This window comes from Amphiura filiformis, chromosome 11, assembly GCF_039555335.1.
Source record: "Amphiura filiformis chromosome 11, Afil_fr2py, whole genome shotgun sequence".
Taxonomy (NCBI): Eukaryota; Metazoa; Echinodermata; class Ophiuroidea; order Amphilepidida; family Amphiuridae; genus Amphiura; species Amphiura filiformis.
Genome location: NC_092638.1, coordinates 55,321,447 through 55,345,249, shown reverse-complemented (window position 1 = coordinate 55,345,249; position 23,803 = coordinate 55,321,447). Strand labels below are relative to the sequence as shown.

Sequence of the window (23,803 nt, the reverse complement as noted above, 5' to 3'; positions counted from 1 at the left end):
TGGCCAAAGCCATGGCTTATTACAATGATAGTGTAAGAGCTGGTGGGCTTAAGATAGATAAGCGCTATACATTTTTACAATAGACTATGGCTGGATTGGCTGCACCAGAAAAAGTCATCAAATTTTGCATAAAATTGCAGTAAAATGGACATTGTCATAATTTCAGGTGTTTACTGGAAGGCAAGAGATCTGGATAGGGGTGGCACAGCCACTGGTAAATAGGGAAGCAGTGGTTTATTCAGGCCTAGTTTAGGGAGCACCCCCTGGTGATTATGCAAAAACATGCAAAATCACCCTGTTTTGGGCTATTAGGAGTCACTCACTCCAGTCCAGGGTACACCCCCCTGGCTTGAGTGATTTTGTTTATATGCATACCAATGATATCCCAACTTGCACTCAGGTAATACACCAAACATCAGTTGACTAGCTAATCTAGTATTGGATTTGGCCAAGGAGTGTAAGGACCAACTCTTGATGAGTCTTCCGAGTTTTTTAAAAGGTACTCAAAAAATGAAATCAGCTTGCAGTTCCAGAACTAATCCTGTTTTGTTTTTCACCTTTTGGGTGCAATAACTGTATTTACTTTATATACCGATTGCAGTTTTGTTCTTTTTACTTTAAATAAATTTTTACTCAAATTTTAAATGTTCATATGAGCTGCCTGGCCTGGCGGGAGTTTTGCTGTTTCGTCCTGGGGGGAGGGCCTCTCAGCACTTTTTGTTGTTTGTGTATTTGTAGTGAGCACACTTTTTGTTGTTTGTAGAGAGCCATACGGTTAGCCACTTTGAAAGTTGACTATTTGACTTTCCCTGCCAGGGTTCTCTAGTTTTCAGACCTGTTTGGTCAATTTGCAGCTCCGACCCACCCTTACGCCCGCAAAAGTAACTATTCCCCAGGCATAGTTCTGTGTGTGCTTTGTTACCAGCGTAAAATGATATTACGCACAGGTTAATGTTTTTGTGTGTTATAATTACATGGTAATCGCAGATTGTAATCTGTGCCGTTTGCATTGAAATTATTAATTTCTCTTCCCAAAATCGATGCTTTAACCAAACAGATGACAAGATTCTTGAAGATTTGTTATATAAAACAAATATTAAAACAAATATTAACTGCTTTTTATTCGGGGCATGGTAAAAATATAAGGATCACAGTGATCTCAAAACCATGACTATGGCTTATAATTTTAACCATGCCCCTCATAGCAGTCAATATTTGTATACTTTAACCCCCTGAGCACTACCTGCCGATCTAACATTGCCTCTGATTGGTCAATTACTTGATATATTCATTTTAATCACCAATCAGAATGGAGCATTGTAAAAATAATTCACCCCAATTTTTTGGGTTGTGTAATTCTAACAATGTTGCTGATTGGTCTACTTGATAATGAAAACTTCTTTTTGGCCAATAGGCAGGTAGTTCTCATAGGGTGACATGATACTGACATCAGAACATCAGTTCTGTGCATGTGGTTTTCCTCCCATGTTCTGTAAGGGACTGTGCAATATTTACGCCAGGGGTAGTGAGAGTTTTGACAAAAAAATCTATAAAAAAAATTGTGTTGTGTCCCTCTCACATCTATTCGAAATGTTTGGATTCTGTCCTTGTGTTCGCATTTTTCTCCATTTAAAACTTAAACATACCCCTCATTGTTAAAGTAAACAATTCAGATTTCCCTCTCAAGACCCTTAAAAATATTTGGATTCCCCCTTAAATCTCCCACTCCCCCAGCATAAATATTGAACAGTCCCTAAAAGTTGGTGAACAATGTGCATGATTTATAGTATGTTGTGATCTGTGAATATTTTCATTGTGTTATTTCTGTTGAAATCCATACACCTGGGTTTCCCAAAATTTTTTCCTCTGACCCAAATTCTGTAAGAAAAATATGGCGTGACCCACGGCATAATAAAAATACTGTTACCGAAACTTGTCAGCTGCATGTATACCGCGTAAAATTTCCAAAGGCTCACTGACCAGGTCCGGTAATGACTTTAAAATTTGCAATTTTAGTGCTAAAATTGGTCAAAATGGGTCACATGACCAATATGACGGTACCCTGCACTGTAATGCATAGATGTATTTTTAACAATTCTGGCAAGTCCCACTAGACTGCTGCCCTCATTCGTCAACCTTCTGGATGGATGACTGAGAAAACTATGTGGAAAAAAGTGATGGATTTGAGCATAGAGCATGCGCAGTTGTGTCCAAATTGAACTTTTAACCGAGATTGTTGTTTTTAGATCTTCAGTGCGCGATCTTGTCACAACGGCGCGGTACAATGCGGTACACAGGTGCTGCTAGTCAGTCGCGCTATGGCACACAACCAAAGTCGCATTTAATATTTGTTTAAGTCTGTGACGATATGGACTGTTAGTTAATCAGTCGTCACTACGAAGCATAACACAGTACGGTACATGCACAGTGTAGACGACTGGTGGAATTAGTCTTAAGTCTCACCCCTTTTGGAAGAGGCAGCGACCCCAAAAAAGGTCGGGACACACAGTTTGGGCACTTCTGACATACACCATTACCAGTTCTGTATACCACCTAATTAACTCATTACTCAATGCGTAAATTTCTGCTGTGACACCAAGTTATTCCTTGTAACTTATCAAATGGGTAACACTTAAATTTTACTGGTTTTGTGCCTTTGTGCCTCCACCAGAGGTATTATATGGTTCCTGGTTGTCCGTCCGTCTGTCCGAGCTTGCTAGTGCAATTTCTCGGAACTGGTAAGGTGTATAGTGATGCAATTTGGTGGAAGGGTGGCAATTGGTGGTCTTCAAATTTTAGCAGGTTTTTGTCGCAAAATATGGTAATTAAGTACCTAATTTGTATAATTTATGCATATCAAGCAAAATAACCTTGTGCACAGATTATCTGGAGATCTGTACCAGTTACAATGATCAAACTTGGCGGAGGGTAGCACATCCAGAGGTTCTTGACCTGATTTGCTTTTCAGCACAAAATATGCGTAATCACAAGGTCATTTTGGGGTCATCCAAGGTCAAATCGCCATATATTGTTGCAGGTTCATGAAATTTGGTGGACTCGACCACTGAAACAAGGCAAAAATGTCAAGGTCATTCGGGGTCATCCATACACTGCTGCAGGTTCATGAAATTTGGTGGGAACGGCCACCCTAGTGAGGCAAATAATGTGAAGGTCATTTTGGGGTCAAGTGAAATTGCATCGGTTAAAATGATGGGCGTCAAAGGTGGAGGCATTGCGGTCGGGGCTTTGCGTTTAGAACCACGCAGGTTGAGAACCGCGAAATTCTAGTTTCTAAATATTTTTTAATCTCTCTTTTTACAGGAGCACTCATCTCAAGTAAAGTAAGCAAGTTTTCTCAAAAATTTGAAACCACTTCATCACCTTCGTCTTCTGCCTTGCCATCAAAAACATCTGATACCAAATCGTCTAGTTGTCCTGGTAACAGACAATGTGGCACACCCATATCTAGTCCAACTCACAAACCAAAGACAATGTCTGGTGATAAAGCATCGAGTTGCCCTGGCAACGGTCAGTGCGGTACTCCCATCGCCAGTCCCACTCATGCGCCAAAGAAGACATCCGACGTCAAGCCATCAAGTTGCCCTGGCAACGGTCAATGTGGTACTCCTATCGGCAGCCCCACTCATGCACCAAAGAAGACATCCGACGTCAAGCCATCGAGTTGCCCTGGCAACGGTCAGTGCGGTACCCCTATCGCCAGTCCCACTCATGCACCAAAGAAGACATCCGACGTCAAGCCATCAAGTTGCCCTGGCAACGGTCAATGCGGTACTCCTATCGCCAGTCCAAAGCATATGCCAAAGATGACATCTGATGTCAAACCATCTGTTTGTCCTGGAAACGGACAGTGTGACACACCGGTGACCTCTCCACCTGGTAGCCCAAAGAAACAATTATCCCATGTATTGAAAGAGGCTGAAGTATCAATTATCAATGAGAAGTTTGAAAAAGAAATTCGTAATGAAGAGAAGTGCCTTCCTCCTGCGAGTGTAGCTAAGGCCAAATATGCTCCAGTTCAGTCTAAATTATTTTCTCCAGTTCAGTCCAAATTTGGTCCTGTGAAAGACTCGTTCAAGAATGGCGATGAAAACCTGGACATGTGCAATGGTCAGAACTGTCAGGCAGTGCCTTTTAACATCATCTCACCGGACATGACTAATAAGAGGTTTGCCGAAGACATAAACGCAGATATGGACGATGATGTCAAAGCGGAAGTCGAGCTTATAAAAGTTGGCCGTCGTGATCGAAGCCGTAGTCCATCGCCAGGAAGGCAGGTGATAGTAGGAGGTGCTATTTCTATGCTGGGAGAAAAGTATGCTGAAACTAGGAAGAAGGTAAGTTGAATACATGAGTACAAAACCCACCCAAGTCCATGGAAAGTGATTTTGAGAAAACTAAGAAATATTTGTAAATATCATAAACTGTAGGTGTATTTATTTACTTAAACAAAGGTTGTGTGTGTGTTCAAGGTAATGTGGGTTAGAAAACCAGACAATTTTCTTTTCTTCCTTATAAGTTCCTCCCTCATATGTATGAGTATTATCGCACTGCGTATAGACAAGCTGTACTTATTTTTTACTCTGGAACCTAGAGTACATGTAGATGAGTGTATTTTTTGAAGTACAGTCAACAGTACTGGGATGATCCCCTGCTCTCGAATAGTCTGTGACGTTCTTTAACATACACACTACATTAATGTGAGAAAATATGCATGTACACGGGACCAACAGCTTAGAGTGCCTCCGAAGCACTAAGCAAGTAGAGTGAAGTGCCTTGCTCAAGGACACAAAGAGCCAGCCGAGCTCAGGCGGACCTGGGATTCGAACCCTTAATTTTCTTTTGTTTGAGTTGAATAGATTGTAAGTTGCAATTATTATTGTCAGCTCAAATAGGCTAAATGTTGAATGTGTGGTAAAACCAAACTAGAATAAAGAGAATATAATGTTGAGCCAGAAAGCTGTTTTTCCCTCAGCCAAGTAGCTAATGGCTTTACCAATTGGTATCGGTTCCTGGTATCAGTTGTGTCGGCAGGACAGCGTCTCTCTACTGCATTTCACCAACTTCCAATCATCAGATAAAGTTGATGCACTCCCTCTATCTGTTCACCGTGTTATCTAGGCACCATGTTACCTAGGCAACATGTCAATCATTACTCTGTCTGTCATATATAGGACCGCCTACATATTTATTTAGACACACAAACATAGCATATGACATTTATTCTTCATGGCCATGTTTATCCTTCATGTGAGTTGGAAGTGACACAGTGTCAAATTTTTGAAAAGGGATATAGGGATGGGCTTCTGAACTGTTATGGTATCCCTAGGATGTTATCACCCTGGTAAACACATCAATATTTATGTTTCCTCCCTCATTGACCGGGTGTTTTGGAGGGACACTCAAATCCAATGTGTTTCCATCTTAGAGCAGAAAATTGCGGGAAAGGGTAGCAGGAATTTCACCAACATCATGGACATTATGACTGCTCAAACTGCTCAAAATGTTTTTGCACGCTATGTACACACTTTATCTAGGATGCTCAACATTAACCGTCTATTGACCCCCTCCTGTAATTTACTCACACTTGGTGAATTCTGATCCCTTGACTGACTGACAAAACTAGGGATCTGTATAAATTTCCCCCAACTAGGTTCATTTCTCCTGACTGGGTGCATTTTACCCCAACTGACTAAAGTAAAAGTGGGGGACCACTGGGGGCATTTTGCCCCAACTGACTAAAGTAAAAGTGGGGGACCACTGACTGGGTGCATTTTGCCCCAACTGACTAAAGTAAAAGTGGGGGACCATGGCCCGGCCCCTTTGCGCACGTTGCTGCCCTTCATATCTTTTCTGGATCTTTTGGATATTGATCGTTGATCCAGTATCTGGACTGTATGTTTATGCAGCAAATGTGAGAACCCTCTTGGAATTATAATTTATGATTTCATCTTTTACACCAGTCCCACCTTTATATTCAAATTAACTAAATAATCAAAGAACTCATCTTGCCAGAGAAGATATCATATCCTTCCCATAATCCTTTGTAACAAGCTACATCACTTCATTTCATCACATGACACGCCTATTTCACTGTACAGGCTAAGTGGACTTTCAAATCCTTGAAAGTTTCTTATCAAAAAGAGGGTTATTCAATAAATACTTAACAGTTGAACTATGATCATCTCTATTTAACCCTGTGTAAGGCAGGAAACTAATTGGCCCATTACTCAGTAGAGCAATTTGGCAAAAATATAAAGATATCATTTACAAAATTATCCATATCTTGAAAAGTAATGATTACCCTCAGACCGAGAAAGCCAAAAAGGACAAGGACACAAAGATTTTGCTAATCATGGATGGCACTCCATCAAGTTGCCTTTTATTGAGCGTTTGAATTTGTTTCAGAATTCACACCAATTACCTTTGATCTCAGCGAAATAAAATTAACAAAATATATAATATTCTCATAGAGAAAACGTTATTGGACACATTTGGAACACGACAGCCGCCATCGAATTCCCCTTACCCCAGTGACCGCGACTGGAGTAAAGTGTTACACTTTGTACTATTGAAATCAGATCAAAACCTATCCTAGGGTAGACCTACCTCCCTAGAATTAAATTCCCGAGTGTACAACTCTGAAACCGTTGATTAACATAACATATCATGGCTGAGACCCACACAAGGTATATATACTACTGGTGCATACAATACAAGATCTCCGAGGGTGGCTGTCCCTGGGATTCCACCAACAGGTGTGTAATTGACCTGAAGGTTACAATGGATAAAAGGATTATTGTGACTTACTCGTCTACCTGTGCATGTGTATCATTATAATTTACAAAAGAATATCTAAAAATCCCAATCTTCAACAATTACTAATGTACTATACTCGAGCAACAACCAAATTTTTGCACATATAACTCTTTTAACATGTACTGATTAATGACAGCTCTCCATTTTCTAGAACTGATATATATATAATTTATAGAAGGGGAACAATATTATATTGTGACCCTTATCTTTGAAGATCTTGTGCTTATTTGAAGATCTCTGAAAGCCTTTCTCTCTGTTACCTATGGCATCTGTGATAAACACATTTGGAACTTACAGGCTGGTTAATTTAAAATAACATTCTGAAAATTTGTACCATTTTGCTTGTACTCCTGATCTATTGAGACTTTCTGCTTATCCAGTATTTCTCTATATTGCAATAAATAATTTATATAACATTTAACGATAATGTCCTCACTACTTTACTTGCAGCTATTTCTGTAAAGGATTCCCTCTTCGCATGTGCTGATTTAAGCCCTTATATCACCTAAGGACAATTATAAATAATCATACTAATGCAACATAATTGACATATCATAATACATTTCCTTTGTTTGTTATTGAGCTGTTAACTTCTCTCTATTCCCTTTACTTCATGAGAGTGAATTATCACTCTTAATTATGTGTTCACTAATATATACTTTTCATTGCCCCCATACCCTTATTGGGAGTGGTGGGTGGGGAAATTTCTCTTTCCGATGTTTACTTGATGGAGAGACATTCATAAATGACTCACAAACTCGATCGCGACTACATGTAGATGTTTACAAAATCGATGTCACCTATTGATCCCCATGCCAACACCACAACACACAGCATGGAGCTAGCATGACCATACCCGGATCGACAAACACAATAGGGATCGTCCATTTCTCGCCATGGGTAAATTTGTTTTCCTTTCGCTTTGCTCGTAAAACATTATTACCCTCAGACCGAGAAAGCCAAAAAGGACAAGGACACAAAGATTTTGCTAATCATGGATGGCACTCCATCAAGTTGCCTTTTATTGAGCGTTTCAATTTGTTTCAGAATTCACACCAATTACCTTTGATCTCAGCCGAAATAAAATTAACAAAATATATAATATTCTCATAGAGAAAACGTTATTGGACACATTTGGAACACGACAGCCGCCATCGAATTCCCCTTACCCCAGTGACCGCGACTGGAGTAAAGTGTTACACCTTGTACTATTGAAATCAGATCAAAACCTATCCTAGGGTAGACATACCCCCCTAGAATTAAATTCCCGAGTGTACAACTCTGAAACCGTTGATTAACATAACATATCATGGCTGAGACCCACACAAGGTATATATACTACTGGTGCATACAATACAAGATCTCCGAGGGTGGCTGTCCCTGGGATTCCACCAACAGGTGTGTAATTGACCTGAAGGTTACAATGGATAAAAGGATTATTGTGACTTACTCTGTCTACCTGTGCATGTGTATCATTATAATTTACAAAAAGAATATCTAAAAATCCCACACAAGTTTCTATCTGGATTAGAAACTTGCGAACCACCCCCTCCCTTTTTTTTTGTAATTTTGAGTAAAAGTTTTTTATTCACCATTATTGGATGGGGCAATCATGCCTGAATAGCGCTCTCCCATCTTCCATGAATTTCTTAATACTTTCTTAATAATGTGAGCACTCCCCCATTTCTTTCCACTTTTAATCCTGCATTTTTATACAAAAGGAAAAAGGGGTTAATTGACCATAAGTAATTGCACGTAAACATATCTTCATGTTTGATAACGCTACTGATATCTAAATGGGGGCTCATGAAAGATATTGTCTAAATGTTATTGTTGACCCATTGAAATATATATCACAGTTTGCCCATAATTGGCTCAGTGCCACTAATCGCTCATTAGCATAAAATAACACTAACATTCTTACTGGATTTTGACTGAAATACATGTAATTCTCTACAATAACAATACTAATTGTGCTGGCCCTATATGTTACGGGATACATTGATCTCTATATTGTATATTCACAATTGGACATTGGCGAAATCAACGCGATAACTAGCCGGCTCATGCGCAACCTCACAAAAATCTTGAAAAATTGAGGGCATAGTACTTGGCCCCAAAGTCTAGCTATCCCATGCCAACCTGGAGTTGATTCCTACTTCCCGTTAAACAGACTTAATCGCCCTAATACCAGCACAATTGACTATTTGTTATTAATGCCTCTGACATATTCATTCTTCTGAACACTCTTTAATAATAATAATAATAATAATAATATTTATTTCTCATATAGCGCAATTACATCAAAAGAACTCAAGGCGCTTTACAAAACATGACATTAAAAGCACATACATATGTAAAATATGAGAACAATATTTGAATTTACAATTTAAAAACATACAAATAGTTTGAGGAAACCAAATATTAAAAACCAGTTTGAAAAAGACAAGTAAGATATTGCACAGCATGAGCCTAAAAGGCAAGATCGAACAAAATGCAATTGACTGTGAAATATACATTATAAAACGACAAATAGCAAACAATGCACACAATACATACTGCACAACATATATGCAACAGCAATTTTAACATGAGAATACACTACGCCACAGAATAACGTGTTGCTGAGATAGAACCCGCACGTGATGTGATCTACTCAAATACCTCCACCCCGAATAGTCATACTATTACGTAACGCATAAACGTCAATATATCTAACTCGGGTGCTCACCACCGTATAGATTATTACATCTTGTAACATTTTACTCAGAACGCATATATGCAATTCAATTTTTTAGAAACATAGGTATTAATGATATTCCGAGTCCCATATTCATTAGTCCAATGAAACTTTTCGTCCAACTCTTATCAAATTTTTATACCTGATGTCTTTTCACTCCACTTCAAAAGTCCATTATCCATGCAATTCAATTTTTTAGAAACATAGGTATTAATGATATTCCGAGTCCCACATTCATTAGTCCAATGAAACTTTTCGTCCAACTCTTATCAAATTTTTATACCTGATGTCTTTTCACTCCACTTCAAAAGTCCATTATGCATGCAAAGTTGGATGCTCTCTAAGTTAATTCTTCTTTCTTCAGTTATCCGAAGAAGTTGATTTGTGCTTAAGCTATTTCATAATCAACATCGCACTGGTTACTTGCTTTAGTACTTTTCGTCAACAATTGGAAAATCGCAATCATAAGAAAACTTTTCGCATATCTCAGGCAGATAATCAGGTTATTCTGAAGTTGATTTGTGCTTAAGCTATTTCATGATCAACATCGCACTGGTTACTTGCTTTAGTACTTTTAGTCAACAATTGGAGAATCGCAATCATCAGAAAACTTTTCAGGCAGATAATCAGGTTATTCGTGCGAGTAGTGGATAGAGACCTTGTAATCTGAGTAGGTACACACATTGCACTGGACAGTACACTGAAGCACAACCGCACATACGGAACCCAGTGATTGGGTTAATTCCATTCATTTGCGTCCGGAAACATTGGACAAATGTGGATAACAGCATTCTGCCTGATGTCTTGCTTTATTTTCAGCATTCTCGAAGTTTATTTTCAGCATTATTTTCAGCTTTCAGCATTCATGCGAAGTTCATGCGACCTTTAGTTCATATGTTGTGCCTTACAACAGGGCCGGTCATTGCAAAATCATGCCCAACACATCTTGCACTGGACAGTACACTGTAGCACAACCGCACATACAGAACAGTGATTGGGTTATTTAATTCCATTTGCCTCGGAGACATTGGACAAATGTGGATAACGGCATTCTACCTGATGTCTTGATTTATTTTCAGCATTCTCGAAGTTTATTTTTAGCATTAATTTTCAGCTTTATTTTCAGCACTCTCGAAGTTCATGCGACCTTTAGTTCATATGTAGTGCCTTACAAAAGCACCGGTCTTGGTAAAATCATTCCCAACACATCTTTCCAATTTCCAAAACTTGAAGGAATGCACAAATTAATATTTTCCGTGCCATGTTCAACTGTGGTTGATCAATTGATGCGATTTTATACAACAAGAGAAGCCCTAAAGTATAATTTCCATTGGCTGGACTCCGACTTCAGTAACTTATTTGGTTCAATAGTTCTGACTTCTGACAGTCTCTTTGTGAAATGCATGCTCTCCCATGTATAAGTGCTCGTATGTAAGTTCAGTTTCTTCAGATAACACCAATTTTCAATATGCTTCGCTTTGCATCTGACAGTCTACTTTCGCTCACACAAAGTCTAGTAGTCACTAGCAATTATGGGTGTCCAGGTGTACATGTACATAAAGGTCAGGCTTCCTTATTGCCACCAGCATCAAAGTGTCATTGGTATTGTCTGCAATAAATAAAAGACAGAAAATGGGAAACAACCTGCCAGCACATCTAATTACCATGTGTAACTTGAGATTATATTTGCGATCCCAACCAAGTACTTGGTCTCATATCAATCAAGACATGTGATTTTTGATTTTTTATCAATTTCTTGCCCTGATTCGCCAACACTTTCCTGTTCCCTCTTGTTATGCAGATAATTATTTGTGCGAACTTCTTCCTGATGCAATTTTAACCATTTCAAATTATGAACTTAAAGGACTTACATGTTTATGCTTGCATCATTCTTTCTGCTTCCACCCGACAACTAAGTTGCAACTATCAATTATTGCTCCTCACTAAATGACCAAGACCTGACTGTCACAATCTTTGCCTTAATAACCCTTATCCCACAGTAAAATGCTTAGACACAATAATACTTGATATTTGTATCGCAAACGGCCGCGCTGAAGGGACACATTTTTCCCATTTTCACAAAATCTTATTGACTTAAGCAATTTTTATCCCCATATTCCATGAAATTCAGACCTCTTTTTATTGAATTTCCTGATTCGATTCACTTATGACTAGTGGTTACACTTCCACGAGGAGGACTACGGGGAGAATTTCTACAAGGTACCGGGTCAAAGGGGAGTATAAATGTATTTGGGCACTCATAAATTACTCCTTTAAAAAATACAGACCAATTCGATGTCATTTGATGCCCTAAGAATGATCACAAAATTATCAAACTATCTGTAGACCCTTCTTCACCCAGTTATCGTGAAATAATCTTCCGTTGAAATTCTGAACCTCACATTACGTTATACCATCGAGTTCTATAAATACTTGAAGTTTATACATATTATTCCTGTCGAGCACCTGATCAAAGCCTAACAAGGGCATGTACGTTCACATCACTTCCTCCCTACTTAAAAGGTATGCCGTATGATCAAGCTCCACTCACCTAACCGAAAGCACAAACCTCATAAACCCTGGCCTTTTATAATTTTTTCAATCCAATCAAATCCAAATATCGATTTTTTTCCGTGTATTTTGACATGAAAAGTGACAAAAATAGATCTCCTCTTGATGAACAATCCAAAGAGCATTGCATGAGTCAGTCTTTTCCTTTTTTTTTTTTTTTTTTTTTTTTTTTTTCTTTATTTTGTCACGAAAAGTTTTTTTTTTTTTTTTTTTTTTTTTTTTTTTTTTTTTTTTTTTTTTTTTTTTTTTTTTTTTTTTTTTTTTTTTTTTTTATTTTTTTTTTTTTTTTTTTTTTTTTTTTTTTTTTTTTTTTTTTTTCTTTCTTGACATAATCGTCAATTATGACGGTAAATCATGGTAAGGTAAAAAAAGGTAAATCACACAACCAGACATGTATTAATTAAATACACCTTTTATGCAGAGTAAGTAAGTCTTAGACATTTTGAAGAAATTATGAAGGTAAAATAAACCCATGAGTCACGGTAAGTCCATGTTATGCTAACTCCCACAATTTGCTTGCATTAACTTTAAAAAGCAAGCTGGAAAATGTCCAAAATTTGACCAAAACAAGTTGAAATTCGCCAAGTTTCTAAGGGAGACGGGCTGTCCCTAGTACCGCCACCTTGATGCACGAAATGGGAAAATGGACCCGGAAATTTTTAGAAAATCATGGCATTTTCAGATTTTCTATAGATAATTTTAAATTTGTCACAATGACTTGCCTTTGCGAAATATTTTGCCAATCAGTGGCGATATATATTATGATCTGCACTTCAGATCTTCAGTATTAAAGCTAATTATCTTCTTATCATGCATATTATTTGTTAGGGATTCCCCGATCACGTGACCGTTGGCAACCGCATTTTCACCCATGTGTAATTAATCTCGCCACGCACACAGCGTAAATTGGTCAATGACTTTTTAATACTCATTTTCCCAAACTCGAACATAATTTTTATTAATGAACAAAATAATTCAATCGTTCTACAATCTAAATAAGTACATATTCAGTGTTATTTTTGTGACTTTCGAATATTATTTTGATGTATATTAAGCGGAAATCGCGAACTAAATGCCCCGGAGAGATCGAATTGTAAAGCGTAAACTTGTGTAAATAATTGTTATTCAAAATAATGATGCTTTCATACTACCAGACAACGGACGCAACCAACTTGTTTGATACGTCATGCAGGGGCATAACTTGTTCATGACGCTTGAATGCCCCTATTGTTATTATTATTAATTTTGTTATTTATTACAACTCTGAACATAATTTGACATCAATCCTCTATTTGACTTTCCAACTTTTAATACGTAAACCTAGGCTACATTACATGATCCCCACATGTTTGTGATTTAAACTAAACGGGTCCTTCAACCTCCAATTTCATGAAAACCGACAATGTTTCCTTTGCACACAATTATCCTTTTTACCAATATCTTTTTCCGGCCCCTCGCTAAAAGCTTCTAAAAGTAAAATACGACCCGAGAATACGACTCTCAACCTTGCCCTGAAGCAATCAAATGCGACAGTTTAATTTGCTTAAATTTTGCAAACCCCAATTCCGCACTGCAAAACTTGACTCGCCGGGGAATAAACATTATCTCAATCAAACCATCTTTGATCGTCATTGGTTTTCAATGGGAAGTCAATGTTTGCTTTATCGTGATATCGATTGATTCGCCCAGAGCTCAGATTTCCTGAACTGAACCGTCTCATGAACCCTGACCTATGCCCTGACGTCATGAGCGCGCCGCTTAATTACGTCTTGCCTTATTTGGATCTTGAGCTACCATATTTGGGTGCGACTGATAATTTACGTTGTTGACAATCCATCCCCAGTTTTGTATGTGGGGCCATAATTGGGTCATAACCGCACCTCATATGAATTATTCATAGGATCACGCTCGATAAACCAACGATATTAATGCGCAAAAGCCACAGGAAATAATGCCACGCTTTGGAGCGTTTTTAGGTGTGCCAGAACCTAATAAATATAATTGTTATTTTGACGCCTTCAAATGCAGAATCAAGTCCACAATTATACATAAAATCATTCTCACCCGATTATGTTATCCGTCTACATGTCCACGGAACAAAAATACTCGATCCAGAATCTGATGGCTGCTTGCTTGAATAGTGTTGCCAATTAGATTCGACCCGGTCCATGAGACCGTGAAACTACCAGCAGATACAAATCATACAATCAATTTCCACGATTGTATACGGATATTATAGCTACCGAGACGTCCTCAGAAATATTGATATTACTATCCATATTTTTTACATCAAAGTTTTAGCATTGCGTTGATGCCTGGCCTCTGCGTATTTGTGCTTGAAATCTACATTTTGTATAACAGCAGCCGATCCAATGCAATTGTACATATCTTAGCGTGTGATTTCGGAAAATTTAATTTAATTTTCCGGTACTTCAATTCGAGTTTTGAGATGAACATGAACCAGCCAGGCATCCTTTTTAGACGTAATACAAACACAATATTGTTGTGCAGTAAGCAGAGAAATTTCTTTCCGATGTTTACTTGATGGAGAGACATTCATAAATGACTCACAAACTCGATCGCGCACACTACATGTAGATGTTTACAAAATCGATGTCACCTATTGATCCCCATGCCAACACCACAACACACAGCATGGAGCTAGCATGACCATACCCGGATCGACAAACACAATAGGGATCGTCCATTTCTCGCCATGGGTAAATTTGTTTTCCTTTCGCTTTGCTCGTAAAACATTATTTTTAAAGCTTATTGTCTGGTTTTTGCAATTTTATTCAAATCATGAAATGTGACATGATCATCAAGAGGAATGAATTGTTTTTTTAATTGTATTCAGCCATTGATAAATGGCTCATAACTTGGTAACCAGATGTGGATGTCCTATTTTGATGGGGTTTGCATCAAACTGTAGCAGTCCTAAACTGCTAGAAAATAAAAATTGCTGTCATGTGACTCATTCTCCTTGATCATGTCGCATAACATGTTTATTTGACTGGCAAAACAAATGGCATCAATATTTTCAAACCTAGTACCAAGTTCTTTTTATATCACTTGAAAATTACACCAATATTTTCTCAATTTTTATCTGAACAACCTTTAATCTGTGCCAATATCTTGGATGCCATTCAAAAGTACTCCGACACCTCGTTTGACAAACATGATGCACACACTATAAATTTAGTATAACCTTTCCATAACATACCACAGCTATCTGTGTTACAACATCACTTTAATAACACAGTTCCAAGTACTATATTAAATTATGTACAAATATGAACTTATCACTCTAGTATTGGGTATGACTTACAATGCTCCAAAGCACAAGGGTCACAAAAAATACATTACTGAAAGGACTTTGTACACTGGTGATGAGTAGATTAACTAGATCTATTCTGATGGGATGAGGAAGATGTCCCAGCACACTGTATACAGAGGTGATGTGATAAATACACTCACGTTTCCAGGAGAAAATGTTGTCATAAATATCCCATCTGCTTGCTAGGTATGCATTAAAGCAAACAGAAGAAAGCTGCCTTATAATTATCCCATCTGCTGACTAGGTACGTTTCAAAGTAATTAGAAGAAAGCTGCCCTCTGTCATAAATACCCCATCTGCCTCAAAGTAAATAGAACAAAGCTGCCATTTGTTATAAATATCCCATCTCCTTGCTGGGTAGGTATCAAGTGAAGAAGAAAGCTGCCCTCTGTTATAAATACCCCATCTGCTGGGGGGTACTAAGTACAAGTTTGGTTTGGGTAGGGATGTGCTGCTGAGAATTTGAAAGTGGACCCATCCATATATCATTTTTCAAGAAATTTTGACCAACTGCTATACCAAAAGTCACAATTTGTGGCCTGTTAATGCAAATTGCCACAATTTTATGCAAATTTCAAAAATTTGGTTACAGTAAGGCAAAATTTTGCTATTTTTTAGAAACAATTGGGAAAGTTTTGAAAAAATAAACCAAAATTAGTCTATTAAAAGGTCATTGATATACAAATTGGCAGTAAATAAGACCCATGTTTGGGGTACATCCCCGTAAAGTCATTTGTACCCCCCCCTCCCCCCGGGCTGCTTGCTATAGGATATATCAAACTATAGATGGAAGCTACCATGTGGAGTTGAAGTACTGGAGGATGGTGTCCATAGCGACATACCGCCTGTTATTATAGAACCATGTGGTGGTGCACACAGTGGCACTGTATTTTGTTGTTGTTGTTGTTATTTTGTTGTTGTTGTTGTTGTTGTTGTTGTTGTTGTTGTTGTTGTTGTTGTTGTTGTTGTTATTGTTTATACTGCTGCTGTGGGAGTGCTGCTGCTGTTTTTAGGAGATGAATATAGTGAGAGATCTATAGTCAAAGCCTGATTCTCATTGTGGGAAAAATTCTAACAGTTGCAACAAAGTATAGATTCAAGGAGCAAAAATGTGCTATATATATCCCAACTTTAATATTACTATTATTACTAAAAACTAACCAATAGTAAAGTGACTTGTTGCACTGTAGCATCTCCTTTAGGCTTTACCAGAAGGCAGCCATCATATATTTATGCAATGATAAGCCAATAAAGATAATAACACTATGTTGGCATATGTTGTTATTTATATATGAGGATACTTAATGATGTGTGCGATTGCTTCAATCAAGACACTTCTAAGCCAGACCATGAATTAAGCTGCATCATGTCAATTTACACTCCTAAATTTGCCTGTTAGGATCTACTACTTTCAAAGCACACCCATGAAGGCCCAAACAAAACTAGAGCCTTGTGTATCTACCCAGGCCCTGATCTACCGTACCGGTGCCCCCCTGGTTCAATTCCTGGTGATGGCAACATGCTGTGGGGGGAGTTACATCCCAAAGAGGGCCTATTATGCATCAGTACTGTTTGATAATGGTTACACTCTATAAAGATTTCATAAACAAATTTTTTAAAAGCCGAAACCATGATTATTAATGTTTTAACTGATCATGATTATTGGTTTGTAACTTATGGTAAAATAATGAAACTTTTCCACACAAATTTTGTCACAAAATTTAATATTCAAGCAGTGAAACCAATCCCTTGCTGTAAACAAATGTAAGATGGTGTATTAACCTTCATTCGCAATGACATTTACTAAGCTCTTTCTCTGAAGCGTTTTGCTTTGACATTTCACATCACGGCAGCGAAATAAATAAAAGGTCAAAGCGCGACACTAGATGTGGGGAGCTGACCCATTTCAAACGATCATATGTCATTGTCATATCACATTTATCAACTAGTCAACAAAAATAAGCTTCTCTTTTATAACATCTTTTTCCTGTCCAAATTTGAGCATTAATGAATACCAACCAAAAACTTTGATTTCATTAAAAGTTTAATATCTATATTTTTCTCTCACACAAAATATAAACATTTATAAGTTGTTGCGGTTACCAGGCACCCAATATCTTGGCTACAGCTCGGTAGACTTCCAAGTTTCTTATTTACATACCATTGCCCATATATGGTAGGCAGGGCTGTCGCCTTGTCTCGTATCTATATGTATACCAATGTCAGTGGATACTGGCTTTGATGGTACTCATCTTGTGTTAGCCATCTTTAACCCTCAAGGTTTGGCGGAATAGGCGATACAATTTTGTTTTTTCTAAGGGAAAATAACTCAGTTGGGATTTAGGAGGTATCTTCATCCGTGAGGACTGGAACTTTTATAAAATTATTTGTGTTGAGTTTGGCTTACGGGAGCATCGTCTATTTACAAGGTAAATGTGTGTGTTAATTAGTCACAGCATGCAATCAACAAGTAATAATTAGGCTACTGTAATATGACCTAGTTGGGTTGGTTAATGAATGATTTGGTTGGTTCAATATGAGCACCATTTTTATACCACAAGGGGGTGCTATGTTTTGTTGACGATTCAGGAAAGTGAAAGTTAATCTGAATTGCATCATTTGCATATTAATGATGTGTGTATTGGATAGTTGGTCATGTGATGCTAAATACTGTGTCCTGTTGGTTGATTAAGATTAGGTGACCTTTGACCTGCATAATTAGTAGATATGGTTTCATGGTGATATGTAATTGGGTTAGAACCCTTAATATTGATTGGAAAGTGTGTTTGTTTAAATGGTTGCTCCGTGCAGAACACACTTGGGTCATGATGGAACCAGGCTAAAGTAAAATGCTTTTTTTGGGGGGGGAGGAAAGTGAATTTCAGGGGAGCAAAATCCAACAAATTTTTGCACAAAATTGCCACAAAAAGTGAAATATTTTGTAATTTTGGGGGTTTTGCCTTAAAAGAAAAAATATGCCCCCTTCTTTGTGTACTTTTTTTCTTTTCAATTCAATCTGTCAAAGATTAAGTTTGTTTTATTCCATGTTTAGGTGACAGGAAAAATGCCTGTTCTATGGGTTCAACCGACCCAGATTTTGCATTTTGGGATTTTGTTTTCACTATGGACCACAATGGCCTCATCCCAATGGCAAAGGCCAATAACCTCAATGAAACAATCATATTTCAAAATTTGACCTCAAAGAATACAAGTTTTAGTACCCAAATTTTCAAAGGTCATTCAATGAATGTGCACATGTATTGGGGTTAAAGAACTGTGTACCTGATAGATGAGCATGTTGTGGATCCTAGTGTTAGCTGTATGCAATTAGAAACAGCCATTTCATTTTTGCCGAAGTGGGTCGATTTTTACTAAAATTTTTGGAAAAATTATTTTGAAAATATTTGCAAAAAACTTTCCAAGCTTTCTGTGATTTTTTAGGTTCAGTTAGTCTCTTCAAAACTAAAACAAATAAAAAATAAAACAAAACAAAAAACCCTGACGAACCGAGTTCATGGATATGTAGCCCTTATAATTAAATTATTGACACCAAATGCCCAATTTTGTTTCTTATTGATAAAAAGTGCACATGTAGCTTAAGACCTGCACTAATTAGATTGGCTCTTGCAGGTCACTGATTAAGTTTGATTAAATTATTTCATCAAAACTAATGTTTTAAGTGGATCACATGGTGTTCAATTTGTTTTTGTAAATTCTGAAATGTACTCATCCCCAGTGACTGCTCTGCCTTTTTTTCTTGGGCCTTGCGGTTTTTAGATGGGAGCGGTTGTTCTGAATTCTCGTTTTTGCAATCATTGTGAGATGAGTTGATGTGAATTTCCAAAAGGGGCTGTGAAGTAGACTACAGTTACCTAGAAATTCCTAGTTAGGCCAAAAAAAAAATTGTTTGCTTGTCCTCCACCGACCAACCCTAATCTGGAAAAAAATGTTTGTTTGTTTTACTGTACAAATGAAAACCGACCCTAATAATTGGAAATTCCAGAAAAAGTTTTTTTTTTCTTTCAAAATTTTTGACATCCTGAGAAGTTTTTTTTACAGTTTGTACACACTTCTTAACTGTTTTAAAAACATGAATGAAGTGGTATACAGTGGAGAAATGAACTTTTTGGGCTATAATAAAGGCAAACAGTCATGTTTTGGCTATGACCTTTAAAACAAATTAAAAGAAAAAATCCTGACCGACCGACCCAGTTCTGAAAAAGTTGTGGAGGACAAGCAAACAATCTTTTTTTTTGGCCGTACCTAGAAACTCACCAACACACCAGTAGATGCTAGTCCAATGAGCTATTCCATACACATGGAAGATACAACCTTAATCTCCCACACAGAGGGTGTAGATTTCAAATGCAGTCACCTATTCAGGTAACCCCATTTGAAATTCACACCCCCTGTGTGTAAGATTAAGGTCATGTCTTCCACAGGGGGTGTATGGATTTCAACTGGAATAGCCAGATGTAATGGTATTTGGTCTCAGGTGTTTTTTTAAAATTATTATTAGGTGGAAATATTTAGGTCAGCTTTGAAACAAACCTGAGTAAAATGTGCCTAAAATAAATTGATTTTTCATGATTTTGCAGAAATTACCACTGCTCATGGTGCAAGGAATTTTGTCGGGGGTGGCAAAGTGAATTTCAGGGGAAATCAACAAATTTTGCACAAAATTGCTGCAAAAAGTGAAATTTTTTGTCATTTTTGGTTTTTACTGGAGGGGAGGGGGGGGCAAGAGTTCTGACTGGGGGCATTTTCTTCCCATGCGACCACCACTGTGCATGAGGGGAGGGGTTGAATCAAGCTTCCTTTGGCATGAGCACTGAATTTACATACCCTGTTAATATTAACACCCAGCAATAACTTGAAAAAAGTGTCAAACAATTATAAACTGTGTCAGATCCATTTAAATAACTCGCACAATTTTATACCTAAACCTTTCAGGTTGATAAAATGGGCTGTTCCAGAAAATAGATGCACACCCCCTAGAGGAGTTTGAATTTCTGGACTTTTTGACAAGTTATGACTTTCAAAGTGCCTATTCACAAATAAAAATTGGTAACAATAGGTTAGTCAAAAATCTTAAATTTGAGGGGCTCCTTTTGGATAGTGCTGTGATCCCAGTGTTATCACTTAATGTGTACACATGATCCCAATTTCGAGAAAAAAGGGGTTATTTTTAAACTATGTTCGCGATATTTAAAAGATAGCGTTGTTTTTGACGACGGTGTATTCGAAATTAAAAAAAATAGGGTATGGTTTTTTGTGAATCTGAGAATGTTGAAATCCCAAGAAATCTTAACATTTCTTGCTCAATTTACTCCCGGATTTCAAATTTTTTGAAACTTTTGTGCCTTCAGCAATATTCAGCATGCACTCAGTTTGTTTCTGGGGTTTGATTACACCGATTACATCACGAGGGACTTCCCAGTTTGGCCGCTGTGTTCTTTGGTGTGTGTTCTGGAAATGTTAAAAAAGGGGTACTTTTGTAAAAGTATACTTGAAATGCAAAAAATAGGGGTAATTTTCAAGGCTAATTTGTACCCGTTTTTGTGTAAAATAGGGTTAACAAATGCTGAAAATGTTCTTGAAACCGCGCAAAATAGGGGGGTATTTTTGACTTTGGGAACGATCATACGTTACGCCTTTGCATAGGCAGTGACAACACCGGGGCTGTGATTCATTTTATTTAACATTGGCAACTTTAATTCCAATCATTTTCAGGAAGCAAATCTGGAAATTCAGAAATTATTTTTCTTGAAAATTTACTCCTCTATTATAGAGGGTGTGCACTTATTTTTTGGAATAGCCCAACACATAAACTTGATAAGTTACAAAAAAAAACCTCTTGGCAACATCATAAAAAGGCAATATTTCAACATCATAAAAAAGGTGATATTTCAACATCATAAAAAAGGTGATATTTCTACATCATAAAAAATGTGATATTTCAACATCATAAAAAAGGTGATATTTGATTATTTGGAACAGCAGATGAAGAGATCAGGCTTAAAATATCATTGCTGCCTTGTAGTGGCAGAACCAGAATGTTTTTAGGGAGAGGCATGGGGGGGGGGGGTGGGAAGCGAATCGGGGAAATTGACCAATTTTGAGCAAATTTTCTACAAAAAGTGGACATTTTCGTAATTTTTGGTTTTTACTGGGAAGTGTTCAGTTGTTACTACAAGCATAACACAAATATATAATGCACATTGTAGGTGACAAAGGATTTAGTCTATAAGATAAAATAAAAAAATATTCAAAAAACCACAAGGCAGCCTTTTGTAATATCAAATTTTGCAACTCTTCAAATGGAGGTAACCCTGGAAGGACAATAATAAGAAATTGTACAAATCAAGGAAAATGTTATAAAAATTAAATAATTTCACATTTCACAGATAAAGGTTTAAGATACACAAGAAAAATTAATTGAAATGAGTACAAAGATGTCTAGTACTGGTTCAGTGGTTCTTACAATCATCTCTGAAATAAGCTGTAGATAGGCCTATATAACACTAGGATCCACAGCATGTTCATCTATCAGGGCACAGTTCTTTCACCCCAATACATTTATACATTCATTGAGTGACCTTAGAAAATGTGGGTACAAATATTCATACTCTGCAACGTGAGGTCAAATTTTGCACTATGAGTGTTTAATTGAGGTTATTGAACTATGGCATTAGGATGAGGCCATTGTGGTCCATGGTAGTTATGGTAATAATGTGAGGCAATGCTATGAATAGTTATAAGCATTCATCAATGGGATTCACACCTAGTTTGATGGCATGGATGGACCTGCAACTGATCTCACACTCTCCTATCGGGCTATTTCAGTTGAAATCCATACACCCCCTGTGGAAGACATGACTTTAATATCTCACAGAGGGAGTGTGAATTTCAAATGGGATTACTTAAATGGGTGAGTTCATTTGAAATCTACACCCCCTGTGTGGGAGATTAAGGTTATGTGTTCCATAGGGGGTGTATGGATTTCAACTGGAATAGCCTATTTAGGTGTTGGTAATACTTGGCTGGATGTGCTCAGGGTCAAGGAGAAGCTACATTTATATCATAGGTTGGGCTTGAAAATAAGAATTAATAAAATATAAATTCTAAAAGAAAAACAATACTATTTTAAAGTATAGGAGTAAAATTGGTAGCTTTAATGGCTGGGATAGCGATGTTTTCACATATTTATTGTGGGACCTAAGAGCACATCAGACATTTTTAAAACAAGGAAAGTCCTGATGATATCAAATAATTTTGATTTTTTTTTCTTAAATTTGTGATATAATACAAATTTTATGGCAAATTATTAAAATTTGATATTTTGATATTTAACCGACCTTGAAGTAAACTTAATAAATCAAATGATATTTACTTAAAGTAGGTATGTCACAGTGGCTGCACAATAATTCTGTCATACTGTGCACGCATACATAACAGTGAATCACAAAGCGCGCGGATCAAAGTTGGCCAATTTTTGAAAACATACATGTCAAAAAACGATTTCCTCGTTATGTTTCATTGATCACAATAATTTGTCTTTTTAATATATGGAAGGTGAAACATTTCCTAAATCACTATCAACTCCACCGAAATTAAACACTGCCTAGTTTAAGAGTTAAGACCTGTTTTATGAATTTTTTTAGATCGTCCATAAATCAATAAATATAGGTCTCTCGAAATAGAGGACCTAGTACCACCGGTCTGAAATACCAGTGTTTGTTATCATGTATTTTTTTTTCCTTGGACAATGAGTGAAACACTTCCCTATACCAATTGAAAACTCGGTGCACTTAGGCAATTAACTGCAGTTTCTTTATTCAACATCACAGCAGGTTCATATTTGACAAAATCATGCTGTATGAATAAAACATAAATAAAACATTGAAAAAAGTAAAAATTACATATGCCTAATTAACATAAGAATGGCATAAATATATAATTAGATGTAATTAGCTAATTTGCATAATTAATGACTTTTTGTGTATTTTTTGTTACCAAATGAAAGAACTTTGGGTACTTATGTGTGCAAAAAAACCGCATCCTCATATCATGTACGGTTCTCTGTTGGCATTATTTTTGCATATTAATTAGCTGGACTTTTTAAGCTTTTATTTGTCTGCAGATTGGTCAAAATGGCTAAAATTGTATATTTGGTGGATTTATTACATTTATTCGAGGAGAGATTTTTTAATCTTGTTTTCTTTAACGAAGTCCGGAAAGATATGCAATTAATCTGTGATACTTAAATCAATGCTACCTTTTCAAGTAAGTGTCCGAATAAGCATTACAAATCCCAA

At 37.0% G+C, this 23,803-nt stretch overlaps 1 protein-coding gene across 1 annotated transcript in view; it reads left to right on the top strand.

Moving 5' to 3' along the window:
- LOC140165021 (uncharacterized) overlaps positions 1–23,803 on the top strand; it is a 209,351-nt gene that overhangs the window by 134,066 nt on the left and 51,482 nt on the right. The window contains exon 16 of the mRNA XM_072188432.1: positions 3,322–4,355. Coding sequence (XP_072044533.1) covers positions 3,322–4,355 — 1,034 coding nt within the window. The remainder of the gene's footprint in view (positions 1–3,321; positions 4,356–23,803) is intronic.